This window comes from Trachypithecus francoisi, unplaced genomic scaffold (genome assembly GCF_009764315.1).
Source record: "Trachypithecus francoisi isolate TF-2019V2 unplaced genomic scaffold, Tfra_2.0 Lachesis_group12, whole genome shotgun sequence".
Taxonomy (NCBI): Eukaryota; Metazoa; Chordata; class Mammalia; order Primates; family Cercopithecidae; genus Trachypithecus; species Trachypithecus francoisi.
In genome coordinates, this window is record NW_022681457.1 from 6,117,347 (window position 1) to 6,132,755 (window position 15,409).

Here is a 15,409-nt window from a genome sequence, read left to right on the forward strand (position 1 = left end):
CAATGTGCTTCACCTTCCCTCAGTGTCAAGCTCCTGAATGTTTCCAAACTGAAAGGTAAATTTGTCCCCATGTTTTGAGTCTTTGATGTATCCACGGAGCTCCCTCTGAAATGCGCCCAGCTGCAGGAAGAGGAAAATCGACCTCTTCGTCTTCTGGGAACGCATTACAGGGAGGGCTGTTGACCCTGGCTGCACAGCAGAATCTCCAGGGAGAGCTTTTAACATAAAATCGATGTCCGGGCCCCATCCCCAGACCTTGCGGTTTAAGTGGTCCGGGGTGGAGCTTGGCTCTGGGAATTTCAAAACCTCCCCAGGGACTTCTGCGGGCAGCTGGGCTGAGACCCATCTATCTGTGGTTGTGAAAATACAACCTTGGGCTGGGCACAGTGGCTCACGCCTATAATCCCAGCCCTTTGGGAGGCTGAGGTGGGTGGATCACTTGAGGTCAGGAGTTCGAGACCAGCCTGGCCAACATGATGAAACCCCGTCTCTACCAGAAATACAAAAGAAAAAAAAAATGCGAGCACGGTGGCTCACGCCTGTAATCCCAGCACTTTTGGGGGGCCGAGGCAGGTGGATCACCTGAGTTAAGGAGTTCAAGACCAGCCCGGCCAACATGGTGAAACCCCGTCTCTACTAAAAATAGGAAAATCAGCCAAGTGTGGTGGCACGCACCTGTAATCCCAGCTACTCGGGAGACTGAGGCAGGAGAATCACTTGAACCCGGGAGGTGGAGGTTGCAGTGATCGAAGATCTCGCCACTGCACTCCAGCCTGGGTGACAAAGCAAGACTCCATCTCAAAATAAATAAATAAATAAATAAATAAAATAAAAATAAAAGAAAGAAAAAGAAAAGAAAAAAGAAATACAAAAAAAATTACCCAGGTGTGACAGCACCTGTCATCCCAGCTACTCAGGAGGCTGAGGCAGAAGAATCGCTTGAACCCGGGAAGTGGAGGTTGCAGTGAGCTGAGATTGTGCCACTGCACTCCAGCCTGGGCGACAGAGCAAGATTCCATCTTTAAAAAAAAAAAGAAAAAGAAAAAGAAAAAAAAAGAAAATACAACCTTGATAGCTCCCAGAGGACTGAGAAAGGCAGCACTGAGTGGTTCAAACCCTGGGGTGCAGAAGAGAAACCGGGGGGACGGGGGGTGGCGAAATGCAAAGACCAGCTTTGCTGTCAGTATTTGTTAGTGGTGGTGGGGGTGCTGTGACTTATGCCTGTAATCCCAACACTTTGGGAGACCATGGTGGGAGGAGTGTTTGAGGCCAAGTGTTCAAGACCAGCCTGGGCAACATAGAAAGACCTCATCTCTACTGAAAAAAAAAAAAAAAATTAGCCAAGCATAGTGGCGTGCACCTGTGGTCCCAGCTGCTAGGGAGGCTGAGGTGAAAAAAAAAGGCAGGCACGGTGGCTCACGCCTGTAATCCCAGCACTTTGGGAGGCCAAGGTGGGCAGATCACGAGGTCAAGAGATGGAGACCATCCTGGTTAACACAGTGAAACTGCATCTCTGCTAAAAATACAAAAACATTAGCCAGGCGTGGTGGCGGGCGCCTGTAGTCCCAGCTACTCGGGAGGCTGAGGCAGGAGAATGGCGTGAACCCGGGAGGCGGAGCTTGCAGTGAGCCGAGATTGCGCCACTGCACTCCAGCCTGGGCGACAGAGTGAAACTTGGTCTCTAACAAACAAAGACATGGGAAAGGGCATTCCAGGCTGGGCCCCAGCAGTGCAAACATGAGACTATCTTCGAGTTCACTGTGGCCAAAAATACACCAGGGCGGGCATGGGAGGTGGGCGATTTTTTTTTTTTTTTTTTAAGCCTGGAGGGGGTCAGGTTACTTGCAGCCTCCAATGCTCAGTGGAGGGCCTGGAATTCAGGGCCACTGGAGGGCCGTGAGGAGAAAGGGACAGGGTCAGCTCTGGGTACAGGAGGACCCCTCTGAGGACTGGAGGAGAGAGAGAGAAGGCTGGGGTGAGGGTCCAGCGGGGGAGGAAGCCCAGGCAGCGAGGAGGGAGGAAGCAGCCAGGAACCCCCCAGGTCTCAAAAAATTGTCGTTTTGAGCGAGACTCTGTCTCAAAAACAGACAAACAATTGTGGTTTTGCCAAAACCGACGTTTATTGCTTGCGCTCAACCCTTAAGGCAACCAATTTCTGGCTGAGCAAATAATGCAGACACAGACAAACAGACAAACAGACAGACAGGCAAACAATTGTGGTTTTGCCAAAACTAACGTTTATTTCTTGCGCTCAACCCTTAAGGCAGCCAATTTCTCGTTGAGAAAATAGTGCAACACCGCCGCTGTGTGGCTATTCGGAGTTTTGCAGCCAATAACTCGAAAGTAAAGCCCGCCTCCAAATCGGAAGCTTTTGAGGACTTCAGGAGGGCGCTGTTGCCACTGATGCTAAAACATTGGCCCAAAATGTTGGTGATCCACAAAAATTCTATTAATTTGAGATAAAATTATAGTGCGACTATGAATCTGTTTATTACCGAAATTTGTGGCCATTACTGAAATTTGTGGCCAAGCGCTGTGGCTCACACCTGTAATCCCAGCACTTTGGGAGGCTGAGGCGGGCGGATCACTAAGTCAGGAGTTCAAGACCAGCCTGGCCAACATACTGAAACCCTGTCTCCACTAAAAATACAAAACTTAGCCAGGCGTGGTGGCAGGTGCCTGTAGTCCCAGCTACTTGGGAGGCTGAGGCAGGATAATTGCTTGAATCTGGGAGGTGGAGGTTGCAGTGGGCTGAGATCGCGCTATTGCACTCCAGACTGGGTTTAACAGAGCAAGACTCCATCTCAAATAAAATAAAATGAAATTTGTGAGGCTGAGCGTGGTGGTTCACGCCTGTAATCCCAGTACTTTGGGAGGCCGAGGCGGGTGGATCACCTGATGTTGGGAGTTCGAGACCAGCCTGACCAACATGGAGAAACCCCATCTCTACTAAAAACACAAAATTAGCCGGGCGTGGTGGTGCATGCCTGTAATCCCAGCTACTCGGGAGGCTGAGGCAGGAGAATTGCTTGAACCTGGAGGCGGAGGTTGCGGTGAGCCGAGATTGCACCATTGCACTCCAGCCTGGGAGACAAGAGCAAAACTCTGTCTCGGAAGGAAGGAAGGAGGGAAGGAAGGGAGGGAAGGAGAGAAGGGGGAGGGGAAGGGGAGGGGAAGGAGGAAGAGAGGGAGGGAGGAAGGAATAAAGGAAAGAAGGAAATTTGTTGAGCTTTTCCAGGAAAACCTAGCACGAACAGTCAACCCTACTCCAAAGCTGTCTTTTCAGATATTTAGCTGAAATGAAATTGCTTTTGCCTAGATGAGAAGGTAGGTGAAATGCAGCTGAAGGATGAAGTGTCCCCCAGGGCATTGACCTGAGGATGCTGGAGATAGAGGTAGGCGGTTGAGGAAGGGCACTATGCAAGGGGACTGCTAAGGAACTGGCTATGGGGGTGAGTCTGCACACTTTTATAGGAAGGGACATTGCTGGTGGGTGTTGAAGGTTAAATAGGAGCTTGTTAAGAAAAGAAAAGAGGCTGAGCACAGTGGCTCACACCTATGATTCCAACACTTTGGGAGGCTGAGGTAGGAGGATTGCTTGAGGCCAGGAGTTAGAGGCCAGCTTGGGCAACATGGTGAGACCCTGTCTCTAAAAAAATTAATAAAAGTTAGCTGGGCATGGTGGTGAACACCTACAGTCTCAGCTACTCAGGAGGCCGAGGCAGGAGGATCGCTCGAGCCCGGGAGTTCAGGGTTGCAGTGTGCTATGATCATACCACTGCACTCCAGCCTGGGCAACAGAGTGAGATCTCATCTCAAAAAGAAAAAAAAAAAAAAAAGAGGAAGATGTGTTGATACAGTATGACAGTGATGGAGAAAATGATGATAACTAAAGCCTGCTGCAGCTGATGTGACAAGTGCATTCACATCTTGGATCGCAGGCTGCCCTGGCTGTGGTTTTCTGGGGCCCATTGGACAAAGCTTTTTGCCTTTGTCTGATGGAGAAGAAATCGGGGGATCAGAGGGAAATAACAAATCTGAAGTACACAGCAGCCTGTGTTGGTGCCAGGCGCTGAATCTGCCCTGCTCTTTCTTCCCTCTGTGCCCTTACACCCAGAGTTGAAATGTTCTTCCTCTTCTTGGAATGCCCCAGACAGACTCCTACTCATCCCTCAAAACCCAACTCAGACTCCCAGCTCCTAGCCTCAAACCTGAGAGGGTGGGCCCTCACCACTCTCCTACCTCAGACTCTGGAGTCCGGACCCCTACCCCAGTCCCTCCTGAAACACAGAGTCCCCAAGTGTGATGCAGGCCCGAGGCTGGCCGCAGGGGCAGTGGGCGGGGGAGCAGGACGTGCGGATTCAGTTACATTTATTCGGCCTCAGAGCCATGGTCCCGGCAGAGGCAGGGTTTTTGGGTAGGGAGGTCCTGCGTCTTCTCACTGCTGAGTCTGAGAGAGGAAAACAGGGAGATATACAGAGACGTGGGAGAGAAAGAGAGACCAAGATGACAAAACCAGAGCAGGGAGACAGAGACTCAGCCCCCACCTCCACCCTCCTCCTGCTCACCTTGTTGAAGAAGTAGAGGGAGGTCAGGATGGTGAACACGGCCATGGCCAGGGTCACATTCTGGGGGGAGGAGATCAGAGGTCAGGACCCTTCCCCTCCCTGCCCTCTGCCCCGCCCCAGGCCTCCCTTCCCTGCCAGACCCCTCCTCACTTCCTGAAAGTTCATGGCCTTGGGATTCCAGCCACCCCTTGCTTGGTCTTCTCTCCCTTTCCTGGGCCTCTGAGCCAGAGAGGGCAGAAGCCACTGGAACCCCAAGAGGGGGTTGTCAGAGCAACAAGAATGGTGGCCAGGACAACGGGGGAAGGGCATTCTGGCAGAGGCACAGGGCAGAGACACACCCTGGTGTGGCCCGCCACACACGGCGTCTGAACGTGACATCGGGACATGTGAGACTGGAGAGTCTGAACCTCAAACACCATACTGAGGCGTCTGGGTTTTTCCCCGGAGGGTGCTGGGGAGCCATGGGAGGGTTGAGAGCAGGGGAGGGACCGGGTCAGTTCTGCATATAGAAATATCTCACAGCAGGAGCCTGCAGGCCAGGAGAACAGTTGAGGAGACCCAGGCAAAATTTCCTCCTCCAGATGGGAGGATCACCTGGGCTTAGGAGGTCGAGGTTGCCATGAGCCAAGATCACACCACTGCACTCCAGCCTGGGCAATAGAGCGAGATCCTGTCTCCACAACTACAACTAAAAAATAAAATAAAATAAAATACATGTGATACTTGCATGTGTGAGATATCTATTTACCTATCACTACCACAAAAAAAAGGAGACTATACAATCTGGCTATTCAGGTAGCTATTTGCATTATTTCTGGCAGATAGAGTCTTGCTATTTTTGGTAGTTATGTTGTAAAACTGTGAACACGTATTGGGGAAATACGTGCGTGTGTGTGTACATATATATGTACTATATATATACACATATATAGGGTTGGGTGCGGTGGCTCATGCCTGTAATCCCAATACTTTGGGCAAGTGAGACAGGAGAATCGCTTGAGCCCAGGAGTTCGAGACCAGCCTGGGCAACATAGTAAGACCCCATCTCTTTAAATATATATAAATATAGGCCAGGTGCAGTGGTTCACACCTGTAATCCCAGCACTTTGGGAGGCCAGGGTGGGAGGATCACTTGAGGTCAGGAGTTTGAGACCAGCCTCGCCAACACAGTGAAACCCCATCTCTACTAAAAAAACAAAAAAATTAGCCGGGTGTGGTGGTGTGCACCTGTAGTCCCAGCTACTTAGGAGGCTGAGGCATGGGCAACACTTGAACCCCGGGCGGAGGAGGTTACACTGAGCCGAGATCACGCCACCGCACTCCAGCCTGGGCAACAGAGTGAGACTCCATCACTCTGTTGGATGGAGTACAAAAAAAAATAATAAATAAATAAAAATAAATACATAGAAAAATACATACTTGTATTAATGAAGCAGTCGTCCTTATTTGCTGATTCAGTGGTCACGGTTGTACAACATCGCTCCTATGAATAACATGGATTGTAAAACAATACCTCAGGGCACTACCCAGAAAATTCCAGAAGGCAACACATTCTGCAGAGCAAGGGGCACCGTCTCTCCAACAAATCCACGCCACAATGCAAAACAAAAGCAAGTGGCCTTGCTATATTTGAAAAAATCCGTTAAGAGACACAGGACGAGCTTTGATGGGTGATCCTGGACCAGGTTTTGGTTTAGACAAACAAGTTATAAAGGCTCTTTGGGTGGGAGACTGAGGCAGGAGGATGGCTTGAAGCCAGAAGTTTGAGACCAGCCTGGGCAGCGTGGCGAAACCCTGTCTCTACTAAAAATACACAAATTAGCCAGGTGTGGTGGTGTGCACCTATAGTCCCAGCTACTCAGGAGGCTCAGGCACAACAATCACCAGAACTCAGGAGGCAGAGGCTGCAGTGAGCCAAGATGGTGCCACTGCCCTCCAGCCTGTGTGACAGAGTGAGACCCTGTCTCAAAAAACAAAACAAAACAAAGTCTCTTTGGGGAGAAATGGAGGGACATTTGAACAGGGAGTGGGTATCAGACAAGACCAAAGCACTATTGCCAAGGAGAAGAGAAGGTTAACTGAAAGACGCAGGTTACAAAATTGTAGGTTCTGTATGATCTCATTTTGGTAAGAATTACATATATGAAAAACTGCATTTAAACATCAGGTTTCGCTCTGTCGCCTAGGATGGAGTGGAGTGACAGAATCAGGGCTCACTGCAGCCTCAACTTCGGGCTCAAGCGACAAGTGGCTGGGACTACAGGCGTGCACCACTACACCTGGTTAGTTTTTTGGTATTTTTAGTAGAGACGGGGTTTCACCATGTTGCTCAAGCTGGTCTGAAATTCCTGGACCCAATTGATCTGCCCACTTTGGCCTCAGAAAGTGACAGAATTACAGGTGTCAGCCACCATGCCTGGCCCAGTTACATTGATTGCAGACTTCCGACCTCCCGAACTGTAAGGGAATAAATGTGTGTCGTTTTAAGCCACTGAGTGGTAACCTGTCACAGCAGCCAATACATCAGTAGATATTAAAGTGCTGACATCTCCAGGGGCTAGAACATGGTTTCTAGTTTCTTAATTTTGCTTCAGGGTTTTTTTTTTTTCTCTTTTCTAATTTTTTTTTTTTTTTTTTTTTTTTTTGAGACGGAGTCTCGCTCTGTCGCCCGGACTGGAGTGCAGTGGCCGGATCTCAGCTCACTGCAAGCTCCACCTCCCGGGTTCCTGCCATTCTCCTGCCTCAGCCTCCCGAGTAGCTGGGACTACAGGCGCCCGCCACCTCGCCCGGCTAGTTTTTTGTATTTTTAGTAGAGTCGGGGTTTCACTGTGTTAGCCAGGATGGTCTCGATCTCCTGACCTCGTGATTCGCCCGTCTCGGCCTCCCAAAGTGCTGGGATTACAGGCTTGAGCCACTGCGCCCGGCCTCTTTTCTATTTTTTTAGAGACAGGGTCTTACTCTGTTGTCCAGGCTGTAGTGCAAAGGTATGATTATAGCTCACTGCAGCCTCAAATTCCTGGACTCACATGATCCTCCCATCTCAGTCTTTTGAGTAGCTGGGACTACAGGCACACGCCACCGTACCATGCCTGGCTAATTTTTGTTTATTTTTTATAGAGATGGAGTCAGGGCGAGGGGGAGGTCTCCATGTTGGCCAGGCTGGTCTTGAACTCCTGGCCTCAAGCAATCCTCCCACCTTGGCCTCCCAAAGTTCTGGGATTACAGGTGTGAGCTGCCAGCTCCTGGTCTGGCTTAAGCCTTCAGCTCTTCTACTTCTTTATTCCAGGGGCCTCTACCGTATTTCAAGTACGGGGAGAGAGAGAGATTCACAAAACTTTCGTAACTGGGAGGCTACTCCAGTTACCAAACTAGGGAGGCTGAGGCAGGAGAATGGTGTAAACCCGGGAGGCAGAGCTTGCAGTGAGCTGAGATCCAGTCACTGCACTCCAGCCTGGGCAACAGAGCGAGACTCCGTCTCAAAAAAAAAAAAAAAAAAAAGGCCGGGCGCGGTGGCTCAAGCCTGTAATCCCAGCACTTTGGGAGGCCAAGACGGGTGGATCACGAGTTCAGGAGATCGAGACCATCCTGGCTAACACGGTGAAACCCCGTCTCTACTAAAAAATACAAGAAACTAGCCGGGCGAGGTGGCGGGCACCTGTAGTCCCAGCTACTTGGGAGGCTGAGGCAGGAGAATGGCGGGAACCCGGGAGGCGGAGCTTGCAGTGAGCTGAGATCTGGTCACTGCACTCCAGCCTGGGCAACAGAGCGAGACTCCGTCTCAAAAAAAAAAAAAAAAAATAGAAAAGAGAAAAAAAAAACCCTGAAGCAAAATTAAGAAACTAGAAACCATGTTCTAGCCCCTGGAGATGTCAGCTCCTGCACCAGTTACAAAAAAAAACAGGACAGGACTGGAGGCTGACTGTGCACAGTGAGGCAGGAGAGCCAGCCAGCCCCAGATGGTGCTGAGAAGTGTAGATTTTATCAGCATTGTGGGACGGTAAGGCCGCCTGAGCAGCAGACGATTGCCACTGAAAGATGACTTGTTGGCTGGGCGCCGTGGCTCACACCTGTAATCCCAGCACTTTGGGAAGCCGAGGTGAGTGGATCACCTGAGGTCAGGAGTTCGAGACCAGCCTGGTCAACATGGTGAAAACGCATCTCCACTAAAAAAAAAACAAAAACAAAAATTAGCTGGCCATGGTGGCACATGCCTGTAATTCCAGCTACTAGGGGGGCTGAGGCAGGAGGATCTCTTGAACCTGTGAGGTGGAGGTTGCAGCAAGCTGAGATCGTGTCACTGCACTCCAGCCTGGGCAACAGAGTAAGACTACGTCTCAAAAAAAAATAAAAAAAAAAAAAAAAAAAAAAGAAAAAAAGAAAAGAGAAAGAAAGAAAGATGACTTGTTATACTCACAGTTTCTCCAGAGGAGGGAGCATGCCATGGGGGCCACACGGGGAGGCACTAGGGGTGCCCAGGAGACAGACCTGAAGCAAGCAGCTTCTTTGTGTTTTCTGTGGGATAAGGTAGGGTAAAGAGTGGCTGGTTCAGCCATTTAAGCAGGCTCTGGGGCACAGGGGCTGTCCTGAGTTGTCCAGTACCCTGCCCCAGGTGATCAGGGCAGGTGGATGGTGGCCCGGGTGGTTGGGGTGTGGGCTCTGGGTTGGCTGGTTTGCACAGAAGAGGCATGCGCCTGGGCCAGTCCGTGACTATTTCCAGGAACTGGTAACCCCGGGAGGGGCAGTCCTTCTAATGAATAGCATGGCCCCTGGTGTCAAAGCATCAAAGCACAGAAAATCAAGCACATGGTTACTACCGTCGACCTCTCTGACTCAGGAGGTCAGGGCTGTGGCTGAGATGAACAATGCGGGGTGAGGGTCTCTTTCCAAGTCTGCATCCAGGTTAAAGGCACCTGGGTTCAAATCGCAGCTTTGTCTGAGAAACCTCAGTGTTTTCTTGGGCAAGTTACAGAACCCTTCTGTGCCTCAGTTTCCCCATCGGCACAATGGGGATGACGACAAGCACATCAAGCGTCTGCTGGGGCAGCAGTGAAGATGAAACGAAGATGAAACGGGTTAATCAAAGACTGGCAGAGGCGCTGGGGGATGGGATCTGTGGCCCCTGGGGAAGCGTGCCAGGGCCTGCTATAATGGGGGTGCTGAGTGCAGGGCTGGGACAGGCGGGACTGCGGCCCAGACAGTGGGCTGAGCTCAGCGTCTGGGCTGGGTGGAAATGGCCGGGCTGGGGTTTTGGGGCCACCCTGCTGGACCTCTCCTGCTCCTGCTGCTGCTGCTGCTGCTGCCACCCCGGGCCCTGCCAGAAGGACCTCTGGTGTTCGTGGCTCTGGTGAGGCGCCCCCGCCCCGGCCTGCCCTCAGCTCCCCCAGGGCTAGCCCTGACCAGTCCTGTCCCCAGGTATTCCGCCATGGCGACCGGGCCCCGCTGGCCTCCTATCCCACGGACCCACACAAGCAGGTGGCCTCCACCCTGTGGCCACGAGGCCTGGGCCAGCTGACCAGGGTGAGAAGTGAGTGGGAGGTGAGGGCAAGGGTAGGAGGGGTGGAGAGGGGTAGACTAAGGCTGTTCTGTCCCCAGGAGGGGGTCCGCCAGCAGCTGGAGCTGGGCCGATTCCTGAGGAGCCGCTATGAGGCCTTCCTGAGTCCCGAGTACCGGCGGGAGGAGGTACTGCCATAGTGACCCCCACCTGGTCCCCTGACCTTCCACCTTTGACCTCCACTGACTACAACACTCTCTTTGGGCCTCCACCTCTGGCCTTTGACCTCCATCAACCTGACTTGCCCTCTACCTCTAATCTCTGACCCCCCGTACACTGACTAACCCACACTGACTTCTGACTCCATCTCAACCTGTCACATCTCGACCTCTGACCTCCATCAACTCTGACTTTATTATTTGGCCTCCATCTCTGTTTTCTAGTCCCGTTGACTCCAATCAGACCTCTGGCCTCTGACATTTGACCCCAAACTTGATTTCGATCTTTGACCCTTATTGACGTAACTTGCCCTCCTGACCTCTAATCTTTAACCTCTACACTTTGTCAATTCTGACCTACCTCTTTTGTCTCCTCCTATGTCTTCTGACATCCCCCAGTTACAGACAGTCCTCCTGACCTCTGATGAACACGTATTGAACTCTGACACCAAGCCTCCACGCTGCCCTCCTAAACTTGACCTCTAACCTCCAGCATCCACCGATTCTGATCTTCCTTTTTGACCCTCATTGACTCAATTGACCCCCTAAATCCAACATGGCTGTCCAGTTTAGGACGTCCAGCCCAACAGCTCCTGACATTAACCTCTGGACCCTTGATCCCAACTTCCAACATTGAAGGCCACATAGTTCTCAGTGTCTGACCCCTACTCCAAACTGAATCTGAGGCTCCTGATTTGCCACCACAGCTGACCTCTGACCCCAACCACGACCCCCCACCTGCCCTCTCTCCACCCCATTCCAGGTGTACATCCGCAGCACGGACTTTGACCGCACACTGGAGAGCGCGCAGGCCAACCTTGCCGGGCTGTTCCCTGAGGCTGCTCCAGGGAGCCCTGAGGCCCACTGGAGGCCGATCCCCGTGCACACGGTGCCTGTGGCTGAGGACAAGGTCAGGGCGCTGGACCCAGGTGTGGTGAGGGAGGGAGCGGGTGGAGAGAGAGGCAGCTCTGGGTCTGGCCACCTGAGCTAGCTCTGAGAAGCAAGGCTGTCCTCGAGCCGGTCTGTCCAGACCAGCGTGAGCCCCGGCCCACGCTGCTCTTCTGGATCTGGGAGAAACTGCGACAGATGCAGGGCCAGAGAGTCCGGGTTCCCCCAATCCGCTGTGAGACCCAAGGCACGTGGCTGTCCTCTCTGAGCCTCAGTTCTCCCCAGCTGCTAAGGTTCCCCATGCGCAGCTGTCCCAGATACCACGAGCTGCTGCGGGAGGCCACCGAGGCCACCGAGTACCAGGAGGCCCTGGAGGGCTGGACGGTGAGCAGGGTGGTAGCAGGGTGGGGCGAGGCGCAGGGGACCGGCCAGGGCTCACCCAGCCCTGTGCATCCAGGGCTTCCTGACTCGCCTGGAGAACTTCACGGGGCTGTCACTGGTTGGAGAGCCGCTGCGCAGGGCATGGAAGGTTCTGGACACACTCATGTGCCAGGTGAGCCCTGCCCCTTCCCAGCCAACGGTTTAAGGACAACTGTTCCCCATCCCAGCTTGCTACTCACTAGCCCTGTTCCCTCATGTATTTAGTTAACTTTCTGTGCCTCAGTTTTCCCATCTGCACAGTGGGGATGGCAACACGGGTATCAACACCCCCCCAGGACGCCGTGAGGATTCAAATGGTTAAATGCCTCGCACACAGTGAAGGCCTCGCCAGGGTTTGAGGCTACACATTTGGCAATTCCTCTCCACAGTCCTGTAATCAGAAAACCCAAAACCTGGGCGGCGGGAGCTGACCTGAAATAGGGTCTCGCTGTCACCCAGGCTGGAGTGCATTATCATAACTCACTGCAGCCTCCATCTCCCTGGCTATAGGAATCCTCCTGCCTCAGCCTTCCAAGTAGCTGAGGCAGGTGCACACCACCATGCCTGGCTAATTTAAAAAAAAAAAAAAAAAAGTTTTTTTTTTTTTTTTGCAGAGATGGGGTCTCACTATGTTGCCCAGGAACTCCTGGGCTCAGACAATCCTTTTGCCTCCCCAAGCGCTGGGATTACAGGCGCGAGCCACCACACCTAGCTATTACTCTTGCTAGTCTTTGCTTGCTCCAGCTCATGGAATGTTCCAAATCACAGGGTGGGAGCAGCAATGTGTGTGACTAAGGGGGCTGCCCCAGCCCTTGCTGTGTGTTCCCTGCTGTGTGGTGTCAGCACCATCAGATCTTTCTGAAGTCCAGATCTTTCTGAAGTCCTCTGGTCCCAGGGGTTTCAGATAAAGCCTTCTGGGCTGTAGAATGACAATGTCTATTACTAATTAATGATCGCTGTTGGCCAGACGCAGTGGCTCACGCCTGTAATCCCACCACTTTGGGAGGCCGAGGCAGGTGGATCACCTGAGGTCAGGAGTTCGCGACCAGCCTGGCCAACATGGTAAAACCCCATCTCTACTAAAAATACAAAAATTAGCCGGGCACGGTGGCACACACTTGTAATCACAGCTACTCGTGAGGCTGAGGCAGGAGAATCACTTGAACCCGGGAGGCGAGGATTGCAGTGAGCCGAGATCGTGCCACTACACTCTAGCCTGGGTGATGGAGCAAGCCTCCGTCTCAAAAAAAAAGCCACACTGCTGTCCACATTCATGATTTCCCAGCCTGATCCAGATCCAGCCCATGGGGGACTCAAAAGAGCAGGGGGCAGCACAGGCCTGCGGGGCCAGAGGCAAACTCGAGGGCTCAGGATGGTCCATCAGTCTTCTCTTCCGTCTCCCCACAGCAAGCCCATGGTCTTCCACTACCAGCCTGGGCCTCTCCAGATGTCCTGCGGACCCTTGCCCAGATCTCAGCTTTGGATATTGGAGCCCACGTGGGCCCACCCCGGGCAGCAGAGAAGGCCCAGTTGACAGGGGGTGAGGCGTGGGGCCGGGAGGCTGGGGTGCCTCCCTCTGGGAGATTCTAAGCTCTTTTTTCCCATCCTCAGGGATCCTGCTGAATGCTATCCTTGCAAACTTCTCCCGGGTCCAGCGCCTGGGGCTGCCCCTCAAGATGGTCATGTACTCAGCTGTGAGTCCTTGGGAAGCAGTGCCATATGACACTGAGGCACAGGGATGAGGGTGACAGCAATCTGGGTGAGGAAGAGCCTGTGGTCCCAATGGACCCCAGTCCATTGCCTTGGGTAGCCTGTATCTCCAAAGCCTGTATACTCTTGGGCTATATCATTAGTCTGGAAAGAGGGAGGTGATGGTGTTACGGGAGGAAGAATTTATGAATTAAAGATAATTCCTTGTTTTCATTAAGAAAATATTGGCCGGGCGCGGTGGCTCAAGCCTGTAATCCCAGCACTTTGGGAGGCCGAGACGGGCGGATCACAAGGTCAGGAAATCGAGACCATCCTGGCTAACATGGTGAAACCCCCATCTCTACTAAAAAATACAAAAAACTAGCCGGGCGAGGTGGCGGGCACCTGTAGTCCCAGCTACTTGGGAGGTTGAGGCAGGAGAATGGCATAAACCCGGGAGGTGGAGCTTGCAGTGAGCCACTGCACTCCAGCCTGGGGGACAGAGTGAGACTCCGTCTCAAAAAATAGAAAAAGAAAATATTGGACTAAGCAGTCTGTCCTTCCAGAGGAGACAGGCTGCTTAGTCCAATCATATTTTGCATCTATTTGAGCAATCTTTATTAAATGGCCACTGTAACTGTTGGTACTGCCTTCAGGGTGAGAGGGAGGGAGGAGCAAGTTTGGGGGGTTGGTTCCATGAAGGCTGGGGGACATCTGGATGCACAAGTCTAGTGTTCAGGAGAAAGGAGGCCTCCAGAGAGAAGTGTCATCTCAGCCCTCGGGTCCACCTGCAGCATGACAGCACCCTGCTGGCCCTCCAGGGGGCCCTGGGCCTCTATGATGGACACACCCCGCCATATGCTGCCTGCCTCGGCTTTGAGTTCCGGAGGCACCTGAGGGATCCTGACAAAGCTGGAGGGTGAGGATGGGATGGTGCCCAGGGAGATGGGCGGGACAGAACTCTCAAAGCAAGGTGTGATGTCCTAGGCAGAAGGCACGGCGGGGCAGGGAACTGCATGGGATGGTGCTGGGAGGATAACAGGTGGGAGTCAAAAGCCCGTTTCTCCAGGTTTTAAGATCAATGACGGGAGGGAGGAGGTGCCACTGTGTCCTCTCTCTCCAGGAATGTCACCATCTCCCTCTTCTACCGCAATGACTCCGCCCACCTGCCCCTGCCTCTCAGTCTCCCCGGGTGCCCAGGCCCCTGCCCACTACGCCGCTTCTACCAGCTGACTGCCTCGGCCCGGCCTCCGGCCCATGGGGTCTCCTGCCATGGCCCCTATGAGGCTGCCATCCCCCAAGGTGACAGTCCTTTGAGCTGGGGTGGGAGTGGAAGGTTCTAAGCCCTGAAACTCACATCCCGCATGTTCTCTCTGCAGCTCCAGTGGTGCCCCTGCTGGCCGGAGCTGTAGCTGTGTTGGTGGCACTCAGCCTGGGGCTGGGCCTGCTGGCCTGGAGACCAGGGTGCCTGCGGGCCTTGGGGGGCCCCGTCTGAGCCAGAAACCAGGGTTTCCCTACCCCCAGCTGACACTGGACCCCAACACGTATGCTCACTAGCTGCTCTGGCTTCCGTGACTTACTGTGCGCCTTTGTGCGTGGGGAATGAGGGCTGGGTGGAGTGTCTGGCCTGGAAACCAGTTTGTGTGCTTATATGCGCGTCTGTGACAGTGGCATGAGTGTGTATGCATGCATGTCACGTGACCACTTTTTGCGCTTATGCGCATGCACAGTCTGTACGTACTTGCTGATAAAAATGTGTCTGTGGCACACATTCAAGCACAAATGTGCCCATGTCTGAACAAGCAGGCATGCCTGCATGGCACTTTTTTTGGTAGAGACAGGGTCTTACTTTGTGGCCCAGGCTGGAGTAGTGCCATGAGCATAGCTCACTGCAGCTTTGAACCCCTGTTTCAGCTTCTACAGGCACACACCATGCCTGGTTTTGTTTTCTTGGTATGTTGGCCAGGCTGGTCTCAAATTCCTGGCCTTAAGCAATCCTCCTGCCCTGGCCTCCCAAAGCACTGGGATTATAGTTGTGAGCCACCATGCCCGGCTGGCATGTTTTTGCACGTTTCTATGCAAGCATTGGAAGCATGTGGGCTGGTTGAGGACCTAGTGGACCCTGTATGTACCTC

At 52.9% G+C, this 15,409-nt stretch overlaps 1 protein-coding gene and 1 long non-coding RNA gene across 2 annotated transcripts; one reads left to right on the forward strand and one right to left on the reverse strand.

Moving 5' to 3' along the window:
* Positions 1-4,354: 4,354 nt before the first annotated feature.
* On the reverse strand, positions 4,355-5,128 carry LOC117091645. The gene is made up of 3 exons (XR_004440491.1): positions 4,719-5,128; positions 4,569-4,628; positions 4,355-4,450 (listed from the first exon to the last, which is right to left on the reverse strand). It is a non-coding gene; the product is annotated as an uncharacterized LOC117091645 (long non-coding RNA).
* A 4,670-nt stretch (positions 5,129-9,798) lies between these two features.
* ACP4 (acid phosphatase 4) lies at positions 9,799-14,789 on the forward strand. Its single transcript, XM_033224248.1, has 11 exons — positions 9,799-9,912; positions 9,981-10,085; positions 10,161-10,247; positions 11,041-11,187; positions 11,451-11,549; positions 11,623-11,718; positions 12,993-13,125; positions 13,197-13,279; positions 14,069-14,193; positions 14,398-14,576; positions 14,654-14,789. Exons 1-11 carry the CDS (start codon positions 9,799-9,801, stop codon positions 14,767-14,769), a joined length of 1,284 nt encoding a protein of 427 aa, XP_033080139.1. The 3' UTR covers positions 14,770-14,789.
* Positions 14,790-15,409: the final 620 nt, after the last annotated feature.